This window comes from Scylla paramamosain, chromosome 19, assembly GCF_035594125.1.
Source record: "Scylla paramamosain isolate STU-SP2022 chromosome 19, ASM3559412v1, whole genome shotgun sequence".
Taxonomy (NCBI): Eukaryota; Metazoa; Arthropoda; class Malacostraca; order Decapoda; family Portunidae; genus Scylla; species Scylla paramamosain.
Genome location: NC_087169.1, coordinates 17,542,583 through 17,562,162, shown reverse-complemented (window position 1 = coordinate 17,562,162; position 19,580 = coordinate 17,542,583). Strand labels below are relative to the sequence as shown.

Genomic DNA, 19,580 nt, shown 5'->3' with positions numbered 1-19,580 from the left:
TTTTATCTCTATTCCTTGTGCTCATCCTTCTCCTCATGACCCACCAGCCATAAGTAAACACAGCACTTTAGAGTGATCTGAGTGTCGTGTGTAAAGGTACTTGTGTGTTGTTCCTGTGGCATTGTGATTAAAAACATAATAATCACTGCTTGAATCATCTCACTACTTTACTACACATTACTTCTTAATCACTAACCTTTCTGAAACATTTCTTTTTCTTCACCCAACATAAATAGGAGTGGAAGCAACATGTGGCGAGATGTGGAGCTTCCCTCAGAGATTCTAACAAAGGTGGCACGGGAAAAGAACCTTGAAGGGCCTCTGTGGCACCAGCAGCCCTTCAGCCTCACCCTTGGGGGCACCACCTACGCCCTCTCAGAATTTGGTAGGGTGGTGATACACATCTCTTGTCTGATGCTTTTGTTGGTTTGTTGTGAATGTGACATGTAGTTAACTCACTTAAGATGATAAAAAGTGAATTGGCATTTAGTGTTAGTAATGAGTGAAAAAGCATCAGTCACAGATATTTACCATATTTTTACTCTCTCTCTCTCTCTCTCTCTCTCTCTCTCTCTCTCTCTCTCTCTCTCTCTCTCTCTCTCTCTCTCTCTCTCTCTCTCTCTCTCTCTCTCTCTCTCTCTCTCTCTCTCTCTCTCTCTCTCTCTCTCTCTCAAAACATCCAAGATAGAAATAGAATAGCATGCAAGTAATAATTTTCCTGTATTTCATGAGAAGCTTAGCTAAAACAGTTTCAAGAGGAGGCTGGATAAATTGATGAATGATGATGACAGTAAGTTTTAAGTGGCCAGGAATCATGCCTTGTGTTGTGTCATTGAGCAACAATCCTTCCTCCCACAGAACACCCAGATGTTGTCTTGCCACCCACCGTAGGGAACTCCAGGGAGCGTCTGGCCCTTCACGTGCTGCACAAGGCCGTGTCCCTCGTTCCTGAGCATGTGGAGAACAGGACCCTCATGCACCCATCCCACCCAGGCATCCCACAGGGGCAGCTCATGCTCTGGGTGGATCTCTTCCCCTCCTCTGTGTCAGGCCAGACCTTGCCTCCCCCTGTTGATATCACTCCCAGAAAACCCCACAAGTAAGTCTCAGTTCCTAGGTATATAAAGTTTCCCTTCATGTATTACTTGTTGCTTGTCTTTTTTTTTATTTTTTATATGTGGTACTGCACAGGGGTTTATTCTATATTTTCTGTCATAATTTTGTTTAATTTCACTTGCTACTCCTGATGAATTTCATTAATAAATTAAGTTTTCTTTTCTAGGAGTTCGGGTTTTGGGGGAAAGATTTTTGCATGGCTTTGAATATCTTTATTATAAATAGCCAAAAATAACGTCAAGTCTCTCTCTCTCTCTCTCTCTCTCTCTCTCTCTCTCTCTCTCTCTCTCTCTCTCTCTCTCTCTCTCTCTCTCTCTCTCTCTCTCTCTCTCTCTCTCTCTCTCTCTCTCTCTCTCTCTCTCTCTCTCTCTCTCTCTCTCTCTCTCTCTCTCTCTCTCTCTCTCTCTCCCCCCCCCCCCCAGATATTTGCTACGAGTGGTTGTGTTCAACGTGTTTGAGGCACCCCTGCAGGAGACGGCTGTTATTGGTGGGGAGAAGATGAGTGATGTATATGTGAAGGGCTGGCTACAGGGCACCAATAATGTCCAGAAGACTGACACACACTACAGGTACACAGGAGAGATGCATTTAAAGCCACTTTTTTTTTATTGATCATTACAATTTTCTGGTAAACTCTAGAACTCCCTGCATGCCTCTGTATTTCTTCTTACATAAAAAAGCTACTTGATCAATTAAAAGTAATCTCTATAAACTCTACAACTTGTGAGTGAAAATATGTGTGCAATGTTTATTTGAATTATTTGAATGTGGAGTAAGATATGAGAAAAACAACAGCTGTTATCATCTACACCTTCCCCTCCCTCAGGTGCATGGATGGGGAGGCAAACTTCAACTGGCGCTTCGTCTTCCCACTGGAGATGCTGGAGGCAGAGCAGGTCATGTTGGTGGAGTACAAGGAACACCCTTGGAGTCTGAACTCGACCCAACAGCGCCGCCCCCCACAGCTCACCCTTCAGCTGTGGGACAATGACCTCATCCTTAGAGACGACTACTTAAGTAAAGCCTCCCATATACACACACACCCACTACACTATGTCCAGGCATTGGCTAGTTAATAAGACATTTGCCTGTCAGGGAGCTTTAGATTGAAAGGCACAGTTTCCATATACATATTTCACTATTTAAAATGTACATAGATAATGCACTGAATATTTACTTACTGACTTACACTGGATGAAAAGGAACAACTGGATGAATATAGATGTGGGGATAGAACTGCACAAATGTATCTCAGGTTTTTTGTACTTTGCAACCAGGTGAACTAATAAGATCTCTTTGGCCAGGTGAGATGACCATTGACCTGTGCCACCTGCCTAAGCCAGCCAAGAGCCTGAGGGGTGTCAGCCCAGCACAGGTGCCACAGATGATGGGTAATGGCACCTCCAACAGTGTGGCTATCACCTTCTTGGATGACCACTCAGCCTCTGTCAACCTGTTTGAGGCCAAGAGGGTGTATGGGTACTTCCCCTTCACCCGTGTGGAGGAGGGAGTCGTCGAGATTGCTGTGAGTGTGATGCCTCCCTTGAGAACTTCATAGGAACATTGAGACATTGAGCTGAAGAGGGGAGGGATCAAACCTCTTAACAGCTTTCTTAGAGAACTTTATAGAAACACTGAAATATTCAGCAGAAGATGGAATATATTTGCCACAAGAGGTCTTTGGTGGGGACTGAACCCCTGAGCAAGAGAAGAAAGCCCTACATGTCATCCCAAGATCATTTTTCAGGCTTTAGTACCTAACAGTCATTGCATGAGTATAGTGTATGTCATAGTTAGGCTTTGCTATACATTATTTCCTGTCAAAAGTATTAGAGATGTATAATTAGTTGTGAAATTTTATTTTCCCTCACAGGGCAAGATAGAGATGGAGCTGGAGGTAGTGACTGAGGAGGACAGCAAAGCAAGGCCAGCTGGCCTAGGGAGAGATGAGCCAAACATGAACCCAAAATTGCCTGAGCCAAAGTAAGTACAATATGATATGAGTGGGGAAGGTGACAAAAATTCAAGCTGAAGTGTGCTGTATATTGCCTGACATTTCAGCAATAAGTATTCCTTTGAAAGAGTGAAACAGACACACTACTGCTGTATTGCTTACTTATTAGAAAGATGAGTGGATAAGATGAAAATTAGTGAATAAATTAATTAATAACAATAATACTAATATTAGTAATATTAGTAATAATAATAATAATAATAATAATAATAACAATAATAATAATAATAATAATAATAATAATAATAAAATAAGAAGAATGTGCTCTTTATTCAGTAAAAAAAAAATATATATATATATATATATATATATATATATATATATATATATATATATATATATATATATATATATATATATATATATATATATATATATATATATATATATATATATATATAACTAAGATTGCAGAAAAAATAGGATTACTATGGTAAAAAAAATAATCTCCCTTTCACTCACTGGAAAGATAAATGAAGTAAAGAAAAATGAAACGATTATAATGCTACGTAATTATGCGCTTGTTGCTTCTCCCAGCCGCCCAGCAACTTCCTTCCTGTGGCTGTCCTCGCCCTGGAAGTCCTTCAGGCACATCATCTGGAAGAACTACAAATGGTACTGCATCACCCTCGTCATCCTCGTCATCCTGTTCCTGTTCCTCTTCCTCTTCCTCTACTCCTTCCCGGTAAGTGTGGAGGGGGAAGAAAACACGGGAAACTGCTAGGGACGTAAGGGATTGCTATAGAGCGGGAAATTAGATGTTGCAGAAATTATTGAATAGCGTGGAATGTAAAAAAAAAAATAAATAAATAAAAAATAATAATAATAATAATAATAATAATAATAAATAGGTAAATAAATAAATAGCAATAATTTCTTTATTAGTACATGATTGTCAAATGATCGTGATGAGAGAGAAATGCGCATAGTTTTGAACATTATATGTGGTTATGTGTTTTAATTGCTGAAAACTCGCCTCATGTTAGATTAATAGATACGTTTAAACTCGCTAGTTAGGACAGTCGTTATTGCTGTAACACTTTACAATCATCTAGCGAGTGAAATGATATGATTATTAGAATGACGTCAGTGTTGATAGAGAGCCCTTACTTCATTGCATTATTTATACATTCTTGGAAGATTTAAGTTAATCGTGGACCTAATAGTGACTGTTATCCCTCCCAAGGGCGCCACCGTGGAGTACATCCTGGGCACGTACTAAAGGCGTGCTCCACCACCCAGCAAGTCCTACCCACCCGTCCTGCTGCTTCTTGCTTGTCTCAGCTTCACTATACAAGGAGCGGGAGCCTCACTTTATTATTACCACAGATTTTATCGTTATTTAATCCAAGTGAAGTTTTTATATCATTGTTATGTTTATGATTCTTGATGTGATGAGAACTGTGTCAAATATAATCGTTTAACGAGGTGCTTACTTACGTGGTCATCAGTGCCTTACGTACTACCTGTACTATGTAGCTGTGACATATATTTATGAAAATACAGATATCATGTTTATATCTTAAAGAAATATGTTTGTTTAATTTATGAATCCATAAGAAAGTGTTGTAAAATTAGTTGGGGGTTCGAACTTAAGAGACGTTTCGAAACAGGTGAGGGTAAACGTGGGAAAAGGACATGGCAGGCAGGTACCACTTATTTGATAACGAAAATGTTAGACAGACAAAAATTATAAAACGTAAATCCTGGGAAATGCGATAAAGTATAATCTAAAAGGTTAATCAATGTAGAGCATCAGGGAGTCACATATCTTGCTGGGACCAAAACACTTGAGCTGAACGCCTGAACCTGAGTGAAACAGTCATTGTTGGATTGACAGGCAAGGAAGACGGATCCCCTCTCTGGCTGTGAAGAAGAAATATGGCCTTATGAAGGTAAGAGACATTCCCAGTAGAACAGTGTAATAACTCGGTTATAATAAGCATACGTAACTCGGTTCGTAAGCATACGGGTTTGGTAAGTAAGCTAAAGGAGCGCAGAAGAGGAATTTTTTGACTGGGTAAGCAGTAGCGTAGCCATCTGCTGACGTTATCTTAGATGCCTTCCCCATTAACAGATACCTAGCAACGCCACTGAACGCAAGTGGGTAGATTCCGATTAGTCGTTTAGATTAAAAAGGTTGGTTTGGGAGCGTGAATGCGTGATGCCAAAACGAGCCATCTACCAAACTATTTAACAGTTACCTTACCCAGCTGTTTGAATCTGGTAGTTATCATTTGTGGGTCTTTGGCACACCACACGCGTAATGTAGTAATAAGCAGGTATACTCCATTATAAATAATTTCTCTCTCTCTCTCTCTCTCTGGGGCCATGTACGGTGTTGTGTGGTGGTTGCCCAGTGCAATGCATAGAGTCCCATGGGGTCTTGGGGAGGGGGGACAAAGATAGAGATGGGAGCCTCCCATCTCTACCTTACCTACTGGCTGCAGGGGTGGGGACGTTAAATTATTAATGCACCGGCACATTTCAGTTTTCACGGCGGCCCTGTGTGGCGGTGCTGGTGTGTGTGTGTGTGTGTGTGGTGTGTCTGGTGGCGTTGTGTTCCATCTTCCTGTTAATGTTTTGTTCAGAGGATCATTACGTTGGTTATATTGCTGTGTGTGAAAGGAATTTGTACCCAGGTAGACTGTCCTGAAGACGACTCGTCCCTGAAAGGGTTCATCTGAGTTACTGGATGAACCTTTGAACCTTCTCGTAAGTGTTTATTCTATTAGATGCATTTCTGGTGTTGTTAGAGAGACTAACTGAAAATGAGGGGAGGGGAATGCCCTGCAACATAGCGGTCATATGGCGGACGGAGAGAGAGAGAGAGAGAGAGAGAGAGAGAGAGAGAGAGAGAGAGAGAGAGAGAGGTTATGTGTTGGAGAAATCAGATTATTCATTTTAGCGTGCGAATATTTTTGGAGAAATGGTAGCAACTGACAAGTTACGTCGTATAGAGATACAGCTTTCTTCTACCTTGGATAAGTCTCAGGGTTTGTTAACACGTGATTTTATTGCAGGTTTGGAGGAGAGCATTATGAAGCAAGGAAATGTCATAGTGAATGAGCAGTTTCTCAAGAACAGTGAATACACGAGTTTTGTGTTGGCTCTGAATAGTATTGCTGGAAGGCCTCAACTCAGTGCTTACTGCTCGGGTACACGCCGCCAAGGATCCTTGCACGCCAGGCACACACGCACACAAGCGTGCACGCAACACCAGCTGTCAAACATCACTTCCCACCTTTGTCAGCATCTTTTTGCAGGTTTAGTACTTTGAAATTATTAAACAAGAAAATATATTTTTGTTAATGAGCAAACAATTTGATGAGAACTGACAAGGAATTCTTGTGCTGGGTATAAACGGTAATGGGTGAACTTAACGCACGCAGACCTTAGCCCTTGAGTTTCCAGAAATCGCCTTGTCACTAAGAGATGGATAAGATTTTGTCGTAGGTTTGGTGCTTGAGTGTTAATACGTAACAAAGATTTTACTTTATTTATTCATTTTGTGGAGTAAATATTCCTGATAGAGTAGAATTTTTTTATGTAAAGATGGTGTTGCGCTCAGTGCATGGGAACGCCCCGAGCAACTCTGTGCACACCACCTGTGCGTGGTGTGCACAGGTGCACACCACGCAACGCGGGTATAGCCTTATTACCTATTCCTTAATTATATCAGCTTACCTTTTTGCAACAGAGAGAAATTTACTTTGAGCAGCCTTTGTGATCTAGTATTGGGAGGGATGAAGGTAGTTTTCATGGAAGTAACAAAAATTAATGTTGGATTGAAAGACTGATGTGAACTTTGCCAGCCAAGTAATTTTATCTGATGCATTACTCAAGAACTGTGATGTGAACTTTGCCAGCCAAGTAATTTTATCTGATGCATTACTCAAGAACTGTCAAGCATTTTTATTTAACAGTAATTTTTATTTTACAAGATGTTGCTGCTGCTTATTACAGCTGCAGAAAACCTCAGGAAGATTGCTTCTTAAGTTAATGGTGTTGATGCAGTTCCCTTGAGACACAGTGAAGTGATAGCTGAGTTGTTTAGTATCTTCTGCTGCTTTGTCATCGTTGTGTACAGAAGTCACTACAGTCAATTTGTACTTTTCTCTTGACGTGGCCCTTTTTACCATTAATCTGTTTTAAAACTAAGTTTCTTATACATATGTAGTTTTTTTTATTTCTAATGGTAGGAAATGAATACTTAATGAATACGTACAGAAATTTATTTTTATCTTAGCACTGGAATGCATAAATTAAATCTTGTTGAATGCGCCGATGTCAACACTCTGGACCTGAAATTAGATAGGAGTTACTCCTATTTTTTCACTATTAAACAAGCATATAGTGATCACACAATAAGAAATCAACACTTGCATATGTATACTGTATTGTGTAAACATTATTTCTTCCCACTAAGATACTTGAGCCTTTTATCACTTGAATCTCATGTGCTTTATTTTTCTATCCAGAATTATGCCAAGTCTGTTCTCAAACTACCCAAAAACTCCTCCATCAATAAAGTGTCAATCTTTGAAGATCTAACTCCCCTCATGGCTTATGATACCAAGCCAAAAACTGGAGATCTCCAATCACTTTGCTTCTTCATCTTTCCCTCCTTTATTTCAACCTGATGGCACCACTGCCATCTCATCTATTTCTACAACTGAACTCTTTGCTTAAACCTTTGCAAAAAACTCTACTTTGGATGATTCAGGGCTTGTTCCTCCCTCTCCTCCACCCTGACTACTTCGTGCTACCCATTAAGATCCTTCAACATGATGTTTTCCTTGCCCTCACTGGCCTAAACCCTTGGATGGCTTATGGACCTGATGGGCTCCCTCCTATTGTTCTCCAAAACTGTGCCTCCATGCTTGCATCTTCTCTAGTCAAACTCATTGATTTCAATGTCTATCAACATCTACCTTTCCTTCTTGCTGGATGCCTACATTCAGCCCTTTCCTAAAAAGGTGACCATTCTAATCCCTCAAACTACTGTCCTATTGCTTTAATTTTCTGCCTGTCTTAAGTTTTTAATCTATCCTCAACAGGAAGATTCTTAAACATCTATGACTTTACAACCTTTTATGTTTGCCAGTATGGGTACCATCAAGGCTGCTCTACTGGTGATCTTTTGGCTTTCCTTACTGAGTCTTGGTCATCCTCTTTTAGAGATTTTGGTGAAACTTATGCTGTTGCCTTAGACATATCAAAAGCTTTTGATAGTCTGGCACAAAGCTTTGAAACCTTCATTTAAAAAAAAAACCATCCTCATATGGCTTCCATCCTTCTCTCTGTAACTTCATCTCAAGTTTCCTTTCTGACCGTTCTGATGCTCCTAAATCTATTAACAGTGGTGTTCCTAAGGGATCCATCCTGTCACCTACTCACTCTTCCAATTATTCATCAATGATCTTGATGAATAATAGGAACTTCTTGTCCTATCCACACCTATGTTGATGGTACCATCCTGCACTTTTCCATGTGTTTTCGTAGACATTCAACCCTTCAAGAAGTAAACAGTTCACGCAGGGAAGCCACAGAACGCCTGACTTCTGAGCAATATTAGTACTGTTCAATGCTTCAAAATACTCAATTCCTCCTGACACAACCTTCATACAATCCTTCATACAATTATCCCCTCTTCTTCAATGACACTCAACTGTCCCCCTCTTCTACACTGAACATCCTCAGTCTGTCCTTAACTTCTAGTCTAAAGTGGAAACTTCAGATCTCATCTCTAGCTATAACAGCTTCTATGAAGTTAGGCGTTCTGAGTCATCCACCAGTTTTTGTCACCCCCCTCCCAGCTGCTAACTATACAGGGGCCTTATCTGTCCATGAATGGAGTATGCCTCACATGTAAAGGGGGTTCCACTCATACCAAGGTGGAATCAAAAGCTTTTCATCTTATCAACTCTTCTCTGACTGTCTATCATCAGTCTCTTTCTCACTGCCGCAATGTTGCATCTCTTGGTATCTAATACTGCTATTTTCATAACTGCTCTTCTGATCCAACTGCATGCTTCCTCTCCTCCTGTGACCTGGCTGCACAAGGTTTTCTTCTTTCTCTCAACCCCATTCTGTCCACCTCTCTAATGTAAGAGTTAACCAGTATTCTCAGTCATTCTGAGGTACTGCTCTGTGGTACTTCCTCCTTCCTATAACTTGAACTCTTTCAAGAGGGAGGTTTCAAAACAGCCTCCATTATCTGATTTTTCTATCTGGAATTCTCTAAGACTTGTATATATAAAAAATTGTTGCCCTTAGCCAGTGGCCTTCTTGGATAATAAAAAAAAGAAAAAAGTCAACAGCTCCCAAATTAACCATAGGTTTTTCAGAATACTCACATAGTCCTCATGTTCTTGGATCTTTTCTATAAGTTCATCTACAGAGACCTTCTCATCCTCAACTACGCACAGAATGGAAAGCTTCTGGATTCCGTATGCTAGTGGCACCAGTTTAGCTGTAGACATTAAATTATTAGAGTAATTTTAAGATTAAACAATAAATATTTAATATATAAAGTTTAATTTAAAGATTTAGAATTAGATTAAATCTAGTTAGTTAAAATACCAGCAAACACACTGCACGAATACTGGCTGCTTAATCGTATGTTCTTCCTCTCATTGCAGACACACTCACCAGCACCCCATGTAAGGCCATCCATGTGGATCTTCCTGATCTCCTTCTCCATCTCTGCCATGTCTGTCTCATCATCCCAAGGTTTGCAGTCGAGGAGGACGGAGGACTTGGCAATGGGGCCTGGCTTCTTTGACTTCTTCTCTGCATATTCCTTAAGGCGCTGTTCTCTGACTTTGGCAGCTGCCTCATCTTCCTGCATTGTGGATAAAAGGATGAAAATTGTATGAGAAAATAGTAAAACAATTCAGAAATGTCTTCAAGCAAGAATAAAAGTAAAAATATCTTGTCCTCTGTTCTGCTTCCTTTACCTCAGATGACAGTTTTCTAGTTTTTTTTCTATTTATTTATAAACATGCTAAGTAAACTTTATTTCCTCCACTGAGCTCTCAACTCTTAACTTATAAACATGCTAAGTAAACTTTATTTCCTCCACTGAGATCTTTAACTCTTAACTTGTGTTGCTGTCTCCCACAAGATTCAGTGGGTCTGTCTCCTGTTTTGTCTACTAGACACTGGCCTCTCCACACTGCAAGTTACTACTTCTCTTCCCCTTAATGTCCCCTATTTTATGCAATACTCAATTCTTGATCATTCCCTTCCCCTTAATGTCCATTATTTTATGCAATACTCAATTCCTGACCAATGATCAGAAAACTGATGGTAGATTAAACAATAAGACAAATTGTCTTATGGGCAATTAAAAAGATCTATATTACTTTTTGGATCTACATTGCATTTTTAATGGAATCCTCATATCAGATCTTAAACAATACAGAAAGAAAGGGTGGTAGGTAATTCTTTACCCTGAGCGTAGGTGTAAGACAACATTGGTTCTCGCATCATGACATGCACGTACTCAGCAATTGTTGTCTTGCACCAACACCTTAAGATAAGATAAGACTTAAGATAAAATCAAATTTTACTTTGTCTACCACAGAAAATCAGTAATGTAATGTTACTATTCTTCTGTTTAATTATCAAGAAATGATATGTATTGCGTAAAATAAGAGATAGAGGGAAGAGAAGTAAACTTGCAGCATGAAGAGGCCATCATCTAAATAAAACAGGGGACTGGCTTACTGAGCCAGAAGCTAATGATTAAAAGTTACAAAAGTAGCTTAGGATACTGTTGTAACTCTAATTTAATGAATTACAGCTATATATACCAATACAGTTACTTAATATCTTCTACCAGCAGATTCCAATGAGAATGCTTTCCTTGTACATGAAAAGCTTGAAGGATCACACGCATAACTGTTATAACATAGATTTTGAATTTAAAGTAGTCGTCTTCTCTTATCCTGACCTGATTGACTGCTAGGAACAGACTACAAATGAACTAGACCTTCCTTCAAAAAGAAGCCACTTAACACTCAAAAGATTGAAGACCAACCTCTTCATCATCTGAACCAAAGAGGTCCACCTCATCATCGTCGTCATCCTCCTCCATGGGTTCAGGCTTACTGGGAGGAGCCGAGGTAGAGGTGGTAGCTGAGGCTGTGGTCTTGCCTCCACATTCCAAAGCTTCCAACCTCTTTACAAGCTGCACTACTGTCTTTTCCAGTGTTGACACGGCTGCAACATATTAAGGATTAGATAATGACACTTGATGAAGGTCAAATACCATAAGCAAAACAATACAATCTATTACCCAGTATAATTTAAGAGCCAGTGTAATGCTTCACCCAGCAATCCTACAATTAATCAGAGGAAATCAATAGAATCTTGATGATCACTACAAATGTCAGCTGACTGCCAAATACATGATCAACAGACAACAGCACTCACTCTTTGACAGGGCAGAATTCTCAGACTCCAGTTTTGTGAGCCGGTTGAGGACATCAGCAGAAACTTGGCCACCAGCGCTGCCACTAGTGTGACTTGCCTGGAAATATAGCTTGTCTCACATTCTCTCTAACCACAAGTCTACTTAGTGTTACTTTATGCTTAATTTGCATTATATAATCACACACAACCTATATCTAAATTAAAGTGATTCTCTCTTCTGGTATTCTTTTTAATATGTATGAGTATATGGGAAGATAATTGAGAAAAAAATCTGTAGAAAAGTCCTAATTTAAAAATCATGAATGCTGGATTTGAGAAAAGAAGTAAACAAACTTTGTACAAGAAAAACATCTAATTAAGAAAAAATTGAAAGCAATAGCTAATGATAATACTTGTAATGTTTACCTATATATTCAATCTCCACAAATATCAAACTAAAAACAAGTTACATGATCCACTAGCACAGAAGAGATGCTAGGTTTTTGCAACGAAATAATCAATCATGCGGACCAAATAAGCAAACCGTACAAATATACCAATGTATACCAATGTAAATACAAAACTCACAAAAATCTATTGTGTGCATTCATCTAATTTCTTCAAAGCTGTCTCATTTAATACAACATACTCCTATAGAAATCAAATTATGTATGTATTCTAAATCAGTTAGGCACACACTTACAAAGCCATATACTGCACTACTGCCTGTACAATTCTGTGACATACTTGTACAATCCAACATATGTGGAGCCAATGAGTCAGGCAACTCTTGTGCAACATTACACAAGCTGCCCCATTAGGAGTGTTATGCCAATTACACTCACCCAGTTATAATTTCTCTGCCACTTTATCCTTCACATCCCAAATAAATCAAAATGCCAATACCATAAAAAAAAAAAAAACATCCACGATTTTTCTTTGTTATTCCTTAAAAATATGTTAAATGGCACAAAATAAAAACCAAATCTAAAGAACATCTCCATTAAGCTGGCACAGATTAAGGCTTTAATAAGGAAGGAGTTGATTGCAAAAGCAAGCACAACAGATGAGAGGAAAATATATATAAAAAAATCAACAAAAATAGAAAAAAAAATGAAAGGCTGTAGCTATAAGAAGCAACAGAAAAGGTAATTCTAATCAATTAATGTGAACAGCAAAGTGAATTTACTATTTATAAGTTTTGGCATGCTAATATTCATGATAATAAATGGAGGCTGCACCCTTTCTCCCGCAAGGTTGATGTCAATTATGAAAACAAAAGACCATTCAACTGCAACAGAATGACAGAAGAATGGAAGGGCAAAAGGTGAAATGGTTATTTTTATGTTGATTTTAAAGATGGCAGAAACAGGTTAACAAAATCAAGAAATCAATCTCCACAAAATTTTTTAAAAACTTCACCCACAAAGAATCAAAGCAAAAATGTGCATTGAAGTTCGTATGATTCTGTTAACATTATAAAGGGAGGCAAAGTAGAAAAAAGTTAGATAACAGACATGCTCATAATTTCCACTAAGCTATATACAGATCATGTCAGTACTTACATGTTGATATTTTCCATTAAAGTATAGACACCACCTGTACAAGCACAGAGTACAGCTTGACTTATGCCATACAGAAATAAAAACAATTTTCCCACATTTGTGCATAATCAAATGGAATAATCCGGCTTCTTCCTCAATACTCAGTTAATTATCATTCACACACAGTCACACATTAACCACCACCACTCATCCTCATGCTTGTTTAACATCACTAATTCATGCAATTAGGAATCAACAGTGAGTAGAAGTGGTCTAAAGTAGCAATGGCAGCCACACCAGTAAGAGATATGTACATTTGTGTGTTCCTAAAGACAACAAGACTACCTGGCCAAGCAATTGTGCCTGTAGTAAACAAAGCTGTACATTTAAGTAACTCAGGAGGCCTACTCACAGACACAAGGGAATTCTTTATTTCTTGCCGCGCCTTAGCAATCTGACTGGCCACAGATCCCAGGCCCGAGCCTTCCTAGGAGATACAAAGGACCAGTGTTAGCTCCCTCCTCAGTGAGTAATGATAACATTTTAATGAGTATCATCTTGTCTCATCATAGGCAAGAATGAATATAAAAGGAAACAAGGAGACAAACCCTGAACATATCACATTTAACAAAGATATCAGTTGGGAGAAGAGTGCATGCAGTTTAGAGGAACATTGCTTAAGGGGCATGCATCCACAACAGCAAACTTCTTCCTATCAACCTAAATCAAGGTTAATGCAATATTCCATCTAAATCACCAATGACTATAGTCACCTAATTAAAATACTGACTGTCTAAATAGACAACACTTTCCTGTCTTGTTATAGAGGAAAGAAATCATTAAAGGACTAAAGTGCCATTCCTAAAAATAGATTACTAAATCTGTGATTTTTAGCTCCTTATTAAGTCACTCTGAAATATGTAATGTGCTCATATGATTATCACAGGGGGGTTAGAAATCAACATAGGACAGTGAAGAAGATTCTATACTGTTAATGAGTTAGTCTAGAATGCAGAGAACACCTTGAGACCAAAGTGATGTATTAATGTTATGTGATAGTGCAAGAATAACCTATGTAGTGCATTTATTCTCTAATGATAATGCAGTTATCTAGGTTTTATATATTACTTTACATAATTTTTTTCAACCAAAAAAACCTAGAAAATCACAACTCTTCCACCTATTTCCAATAAGATAACACACACCTGTAAGAGACATACCTGTAGTAATATACAGTCACACAAACCTCATGATGTGGGTTGACTGCACAGGTTATAATCCAGTACAGTAAAATTCCTTGTTATATTAATCTATCCTTAAGTAACCTAGAGCATCAGCATTAATACTGCAAACAAAACACATGAATCAAATCTTTACAGTAACAAAATACTGAAAACACGGAGGTTCTGTGCTCCCGCAACAACATTAAGCACAGGCCACGCATCTCAATGTTAAATACCCATTAGTAGCAAAACAAAAAAGCTTGCCATCACCTTGTAACCTTTAAGTTTTGATCTGTAAGTGGCTCTTCAAATTCAATCAAGATTAGGGCTTAAAATTTTAAAATTCTTATTCTCTTGTCTACCAGATTGGAGGCAAATATGAAATACTTATACTGTGTCTTAAGATGTTGGCAATTCAAGGACACTTTTACTTTCCTTCATGGTTCTTCATGTGCTGGAGGGGAAGGGAAGACATTATCTGCTGTACTATCATGTGCAGGCATGGGGAATGGGGGACTTTATCTACTGTACTGTCATGTGCTGGGGGAAGGGGGGGGGGGGGCATTACCTGATGTATCAACACCTGACAATAAAAAAAAATCACTTGCAATTCATATAACAAATGCCAACAATACTTCCACATCAGAAAAATCTTTACAGACAGCAAATAATCATAAACAGCCACTTATAATGAATTAAGAAATAAGTAGCACTGAGCAGTAAAAAAAAAAAAATCTTTGCCATTCTGGTATTGCAAAGCCAAACCAATTTCCAAGCCCTATTTTCAAACAACAGGAATCACAGACTTCAGCCACTGTTATGAAGGTCAGGATGTGATGCCCAAAAGACCACTAGTATCAAATCATATGACGACAGAGATAATAAAAAAGTTACAAGGGGTGGCAGCAGGAAGAGCACGGCACTGATGCTACCACCACCTCGTTGGGCTCGCTGGCGATGGGGGAAGCCTCCTGCTGAGGAAGCCTGCCACTCTCATTGCCCGCTGGGGATGACTCACCACCTTCACTCACCAACCCACACTTGAAAGTTTAGACAAGCTGTTTCAACAATAGTACTCAGCACTAACGAAGTAATATCACAGCTGAGATGCTGAACTATCATACACGTCTAACATTTGAGCTGCAATGAGTCCTTATTAAATCTGCCTCACTACAGAACAGTGTACACAATTGTGCAAGACAAAACTGTGTCTAAACACTTATTCATCACAGCTTGCTATGATTTGGAATTTGTCTCATGACGTCAGTGCAGTAGGTTCTTGATTTAGACAAGGAATCTCTGAGTAAGTGCATGTAGTTAAAGGAGCAAGGCATCAGTGAGGTAGACAGATAGATAAGTCAGTCTGGAATACTTATAGGAAAGACGCTCATAAATCAAGACACTACTGTACATTGTAAATCCTAAATACAACAGTGAATTTTGTTTCCTAAAGATGTAAATACACAAGAAAAACTAATATCAAGTCCTAAACACCCAAACCCATGAGTTGTGCAATATACAGTACCACATACACTTCTCTAGTAGCCATGCTTAGTTACTGATGTATCTGATATTAATCCATGTCTAAATTTGCTTAATGGTGCACTGACAAAAGAGTGATCTAGTGTGATGGCAGTTGAGGGTAAAGATCTCAGCCTTACCTTGTAGTCCAGACCTAACACCTGTCCTGTGCAAGACTGCCTCGCACAGGACAGTCCCACTGCAGGCTAGTCAAGGGCAGAAATACAAGGCACCATTTTAATTAATTAGTCTTGGGATCCTTTGTGAAGCAAGACTACTAAGAACCATAAAATATATAAAGGCTTGCTAAACTCTTTGATTAAACTGTATTAGCAGAGATCAGGTGTGAGTAAACTTATGTGTTTGTACCTGTCTTAACTGTTACCAATATTAACATCAAAGATTTAGTTTCCAAATTAGATGAGAGAGAGAGAGAGAGAGAGAGAGAGAGAGAGAGAGAGAGAGAGAGAGAGAGAGAGAGAGAGAGAGAGAGAGAGAGAGAGAGAGAGAGAGAGAGAGAGAATTAAAAACTAGCAAGATCAGCATAATTGATTTACTTATACAAACAAATTAAACAAGATTACACATTAAACATTCATCCACTTTATATACTATCTATCCTAAATTCCCCATCAGTTCAAAAAATAAATAAAAAAATAAAAATAATAAAAGTAATAATAATAATAATAATAATAATAATAATAATAATAATAATAATAATAATAATAATAATAATAATAATAATAACAATAATAACTGAGGGGGAAGGAATATATGTTAGTGTTGCCAACCACAATGTTTAAAGTTCTCACCGATGACTTCTTCTCGTAAAACTGCCGTTCTGCATCATCCACACGCCACTTGTCAAACCAGATGTTCTCATGGGCAAGTTCGAGTGCCATGGTGGTCGTGATACTGAAATGGGGGCAATATATTAGTTTCACGTCTTCTCTCCCTTACAGAGCACCACAGAAACAAGAGAAATTGATCTGAAGGCAGTGCTCTACTTACCTAACCTTTATGTAACCTTCTTGGTAGAGACAACTGAAGTTTTCTTTTGATATATGAATTAATAAATAAGTAAATAAATATATATATATATATAAAAAAAAAAACTAGCTTGGTCCATCTATCAATAACTTGGACCACACTGAATCTCACACTCAGCTAACTTGTCATCCACCTGCCAATGTCACACCCACTCAGACCACTTAAACCCCACTCGGGCCTGTCATGACTCTTAATATGCCAACAAACAAATTAGTCCAAGGAATAATAGGACCAGACACCTAAACTAGTTAACTAATACATCTTACTACCAAGCTCAGGTGACTAATTAGTACAGGTAAGGCGCCTCCAAAATAAATAACACATTTTACCGGTATTTGTCCTTAATTTGCCAACAAGCCCATTACCTCATGAATCAATTGGCTTCACCACATGTACTAATTAATTAACGCCCTTTACTAACATATCCAGGTAACCAATTAATACAGGTAAGATTAATTCCAAAATAACACCGAGTAATCATCCTTAGCAAGCCAATGAACCAATTAACCCATGAACCCTGCTAACACACAAACGCAAAAGCCCAGATAAGTGCATTCGTTGATTAGTACACTTTTCCTTGACATGGATAATATTATTACCGGTAATGTAAACACACCAGTATGTCTATCCCTCAGCTGTCATCTCTCATAATTTCCTGACATTATTGTACCAAGCTAAATTCATTTCAGGCTCCATGCGTCAAATTTCGCCTTTCCGTCGCTTACAAGGGTGATTTTAAGGGGTAAATTACATGGAAGTTAATACTCACGGCAACAGGAACCTCGTGGAGAGCAAGGCAAACAGAAAGGACCGTTCCACGTCCCGCCTGTATAAAAGTGAACTGGATCTGGCTGGTTCGTTCCGCGTTCCCTCTCCTTCCCTAGGGCCCACTCTTGACGCGGGAACTTTAAACTTATTCTCCGCCAGATTTTTTTTTCTCTCTCTTTCCTCTTGTGAGGTGATATAAATAAAATAAAACATATATGAAAATTGTTTTTTCTCTGTTATGTTCTGCTGCACTAGAGGCTTCGGCACCGCAGCCTGCTCGACCCTATCAAATCCTCAACAAGAACAATGTTCTGTTCTGTTCCTTGATTCCGTTTTTTTTTTTTTTTTTGTCCCGGGAACTTTAAACATATTTCTTCTCGTGCACTGATTCTCTCTCTCTCTCTCTCTCTCTCTCTCTCTCTCTCTCTCTCTCTCTCTCTCTCTCTCTCTCTCTCTCTCTCTCTCTCTCTCTCTCTCTCTCTCTCTCTCTCTCTCTCTCTTGATGCCACGTAAAAATACGATTCTTTTTTTCTGAACGAGGAACTTTTAAACATGTTCTTCAGTCTTTTTTCATTTTTTTTTCATTTTTTTCAGTTTTTTTTATTCTTTACTCCATGTAGAAGTATTAAATGATGATAATAGTAATAATAATAATAATAATAATAATAATAATAATAATAATAATAATAATAATAATAATAATAATTATTATTATTATTATTATTATTATTATTATTATTATTATTATTATTATTATTATTATTATTATAAGAAGATAATTCTTTTATTCTTTCCAGATTCTTAGTCCTTTACTTAGCATGGAAATTTTAAATGTTTTTCATCACCCTCTTTTAATATGTGACATTAAAGGCAGTCATGACTTTAAAACTACTTACTAAGCACCGTGACATATTATATATATATATATATATATATATATATATATATATATATATATATATATATATATATATATATATATATATATATATATATATATATATATATATATATATATATATATATATATATATACAGTAAAATCCCTCTCATCCAGCATTCGAGTATCCGGCAGCTTCAAGTATCCGACACATTTTTTCCCCGAGCCTTAAAATCAATACAAAAATCAATGTGTACTCATAAAATCGATTAAAATTCCCGCGCGAGGCATACTTTGTCCCCTCGCCATCAGAGCGCACTCCTTCGCGCCACCCGCGGCCCACTGCACTGTGTTTACTCAGTGAATCAGTCCCGCGTGTGCACTGTTTATCGCCTGACGCCTTCATCATGCCTAAAGTTGTAGAAAAGAGGAAGCGTGTTGTGCTTACACTTAAGCAGCTGATCAGATCAGCTGCTGATTAAGATCAGCTGATCTTTGTTATGGTAAGATGCGTGAGTGTAGGCTGGTGATTGTGGACATAATTTCACTTCTATTCAAGTGTCCGGCAATATTCAAGTATCCGGCATGTCGGCAGTCCCGTTGATGCCGGATAAGAGGGATTTTAATATATATATATATATATATATATATATATATATATATATATATATATATATATATATATATATATATATATATATATATATATTCCTTCAAAACACCCAAGAGTGAAATCTTTTCACACTACTGTACTTCTTTCCTCCACAGTATCCCAGACTGAAATCATCTCTCTTTTCCTTGCATTTCTTTCCCTGCAGCATCCAAGAGTTAAATCATCTCCTTTCTCACTGTAGTCCTTCCTCTGCAGAAGCCAAGAGTGAAATTGTCTCCTTTTTCACGTCACCAATATTCCTCCTCTCCTCTCGGTGTGTTTAAAGGCAGGATTATAAATGATGAGATGATTCTGTGTTGGCAAATGTTTTGACAAAGAAAAAAGAAAGATGTGTGCAAAATAACACCACAAGAATATTAAAACAGTAAAA

General features: G+C 38.1%; 2 protein-coding genes across 19 annotated transcripts in view; one reads left to right on the top strand and one right to left on the bottom strand.

The window, feature by feature from the left end:
- Nucleotides 1-10,070, top strand: part of LOC135109803 (myoferlin-like) — a 40,128-nt gene extending 30,058 nt beyond the window's left edge. For 9 of the 11 annotated variants that reach the window (XM_064021485.1, XM_064021482.1, XM_064021486.1 and 6 more), the window contains 10 exons: nucleotides 237-385; nucleotides 859-1,099; nucleotides 1,539-1,685; nucleotides 1,943-2,133; nucleotides 2,421-2,641; nucleotides 2,990-3,099; nucleotides 3,668-3,815; nucleotides 4,317-5,025; nucleotides 6,154-6,396; nucleotides 9,775-10,070. In XM_064021485.1, coding sequence (XP_063877555.1) covers nucleotides 237-385; nucleotides 859-1,099; nucleotides 1,539-1,685; nucleotides 1,943-2,133; nucleotides 2,421-2,641; nucleotides 2,990-3,099; nucleotides 3,668-3,815; nucleotides 4,317-4,352 — 1,243 coding nt within the window. In that variant the 3' untranslated portion in view covers nucleotides 4,353-5,025; nucleotides 6,154-6,396; nucleotides 9,775-10,070. The remainder of the gene's footprint in view (nucleotides 1-236; nucleotides 386-858; nucleotides 1,100-1,538; nucleotides 1,686-1,942; nucleotides 2,134-2,420; nucleotides 2,642-2,989; nucleotides 3,100-3,667; nucleotides 3,816-4,316; nucleotides 5,026-6,153; nucleotides 6,397-9,774) is intronic. The other 2 variants (XM_064021488.1, XM_064021489.1) reach the window with 2 other exon arrangements.
- On the bottom strand, nucleotides 7,352-17,810 carry LOC135109804 (elongation factor 1-delta-like). 8 transcript variants are annotated; one of them, XM_064021494.1, is made up of 10 exons: nucleotides 17,659-17,810; nucleotides 16,652-16,754; nucleotides 15,980-16,045; nucleotides 15,257-15,358; nucleotides 13,508-13,582; nucleotides 11,573-11,669; nucleotides 11,178-11,359; nucleotides 9,785-9,977; nucleotides 9,490-9,605; nucleotides 7,352-7,434 (listed from the first exon to the last, which is right to left on the bottom strand). In XM_064021494.1, exons 2-10 carry the CDS (start codon nucleotides 16,739-16,741, stop codon nucleotides 7,396-7,398), a joined length of 960 nt encoding a protein of 319 aa, XP_063877564.1. In that variant the 5' UTR covers nucleotides 16,742-16,754; nucleotides 17,659-17,810; the 3' UTR covers nucleotides 7,352-7,395. The 8 variants fall into 8 exon arrangements, with proteins under 8 accessions (XP_063877564.1, XP_063877567.1, XP_063877568.1 ...); XM_064021497.1 differs by lacking the exon at nucleotides 13,508-13,582; XM_064021498.1 differs by lacking the exon at nucleotides 15,257-15,358 and having other exon boundaries at nucleotides 17,659-17,809.
- Nucleotides 17,811-19,580: the final 1,770 nt, after the last annotated feature.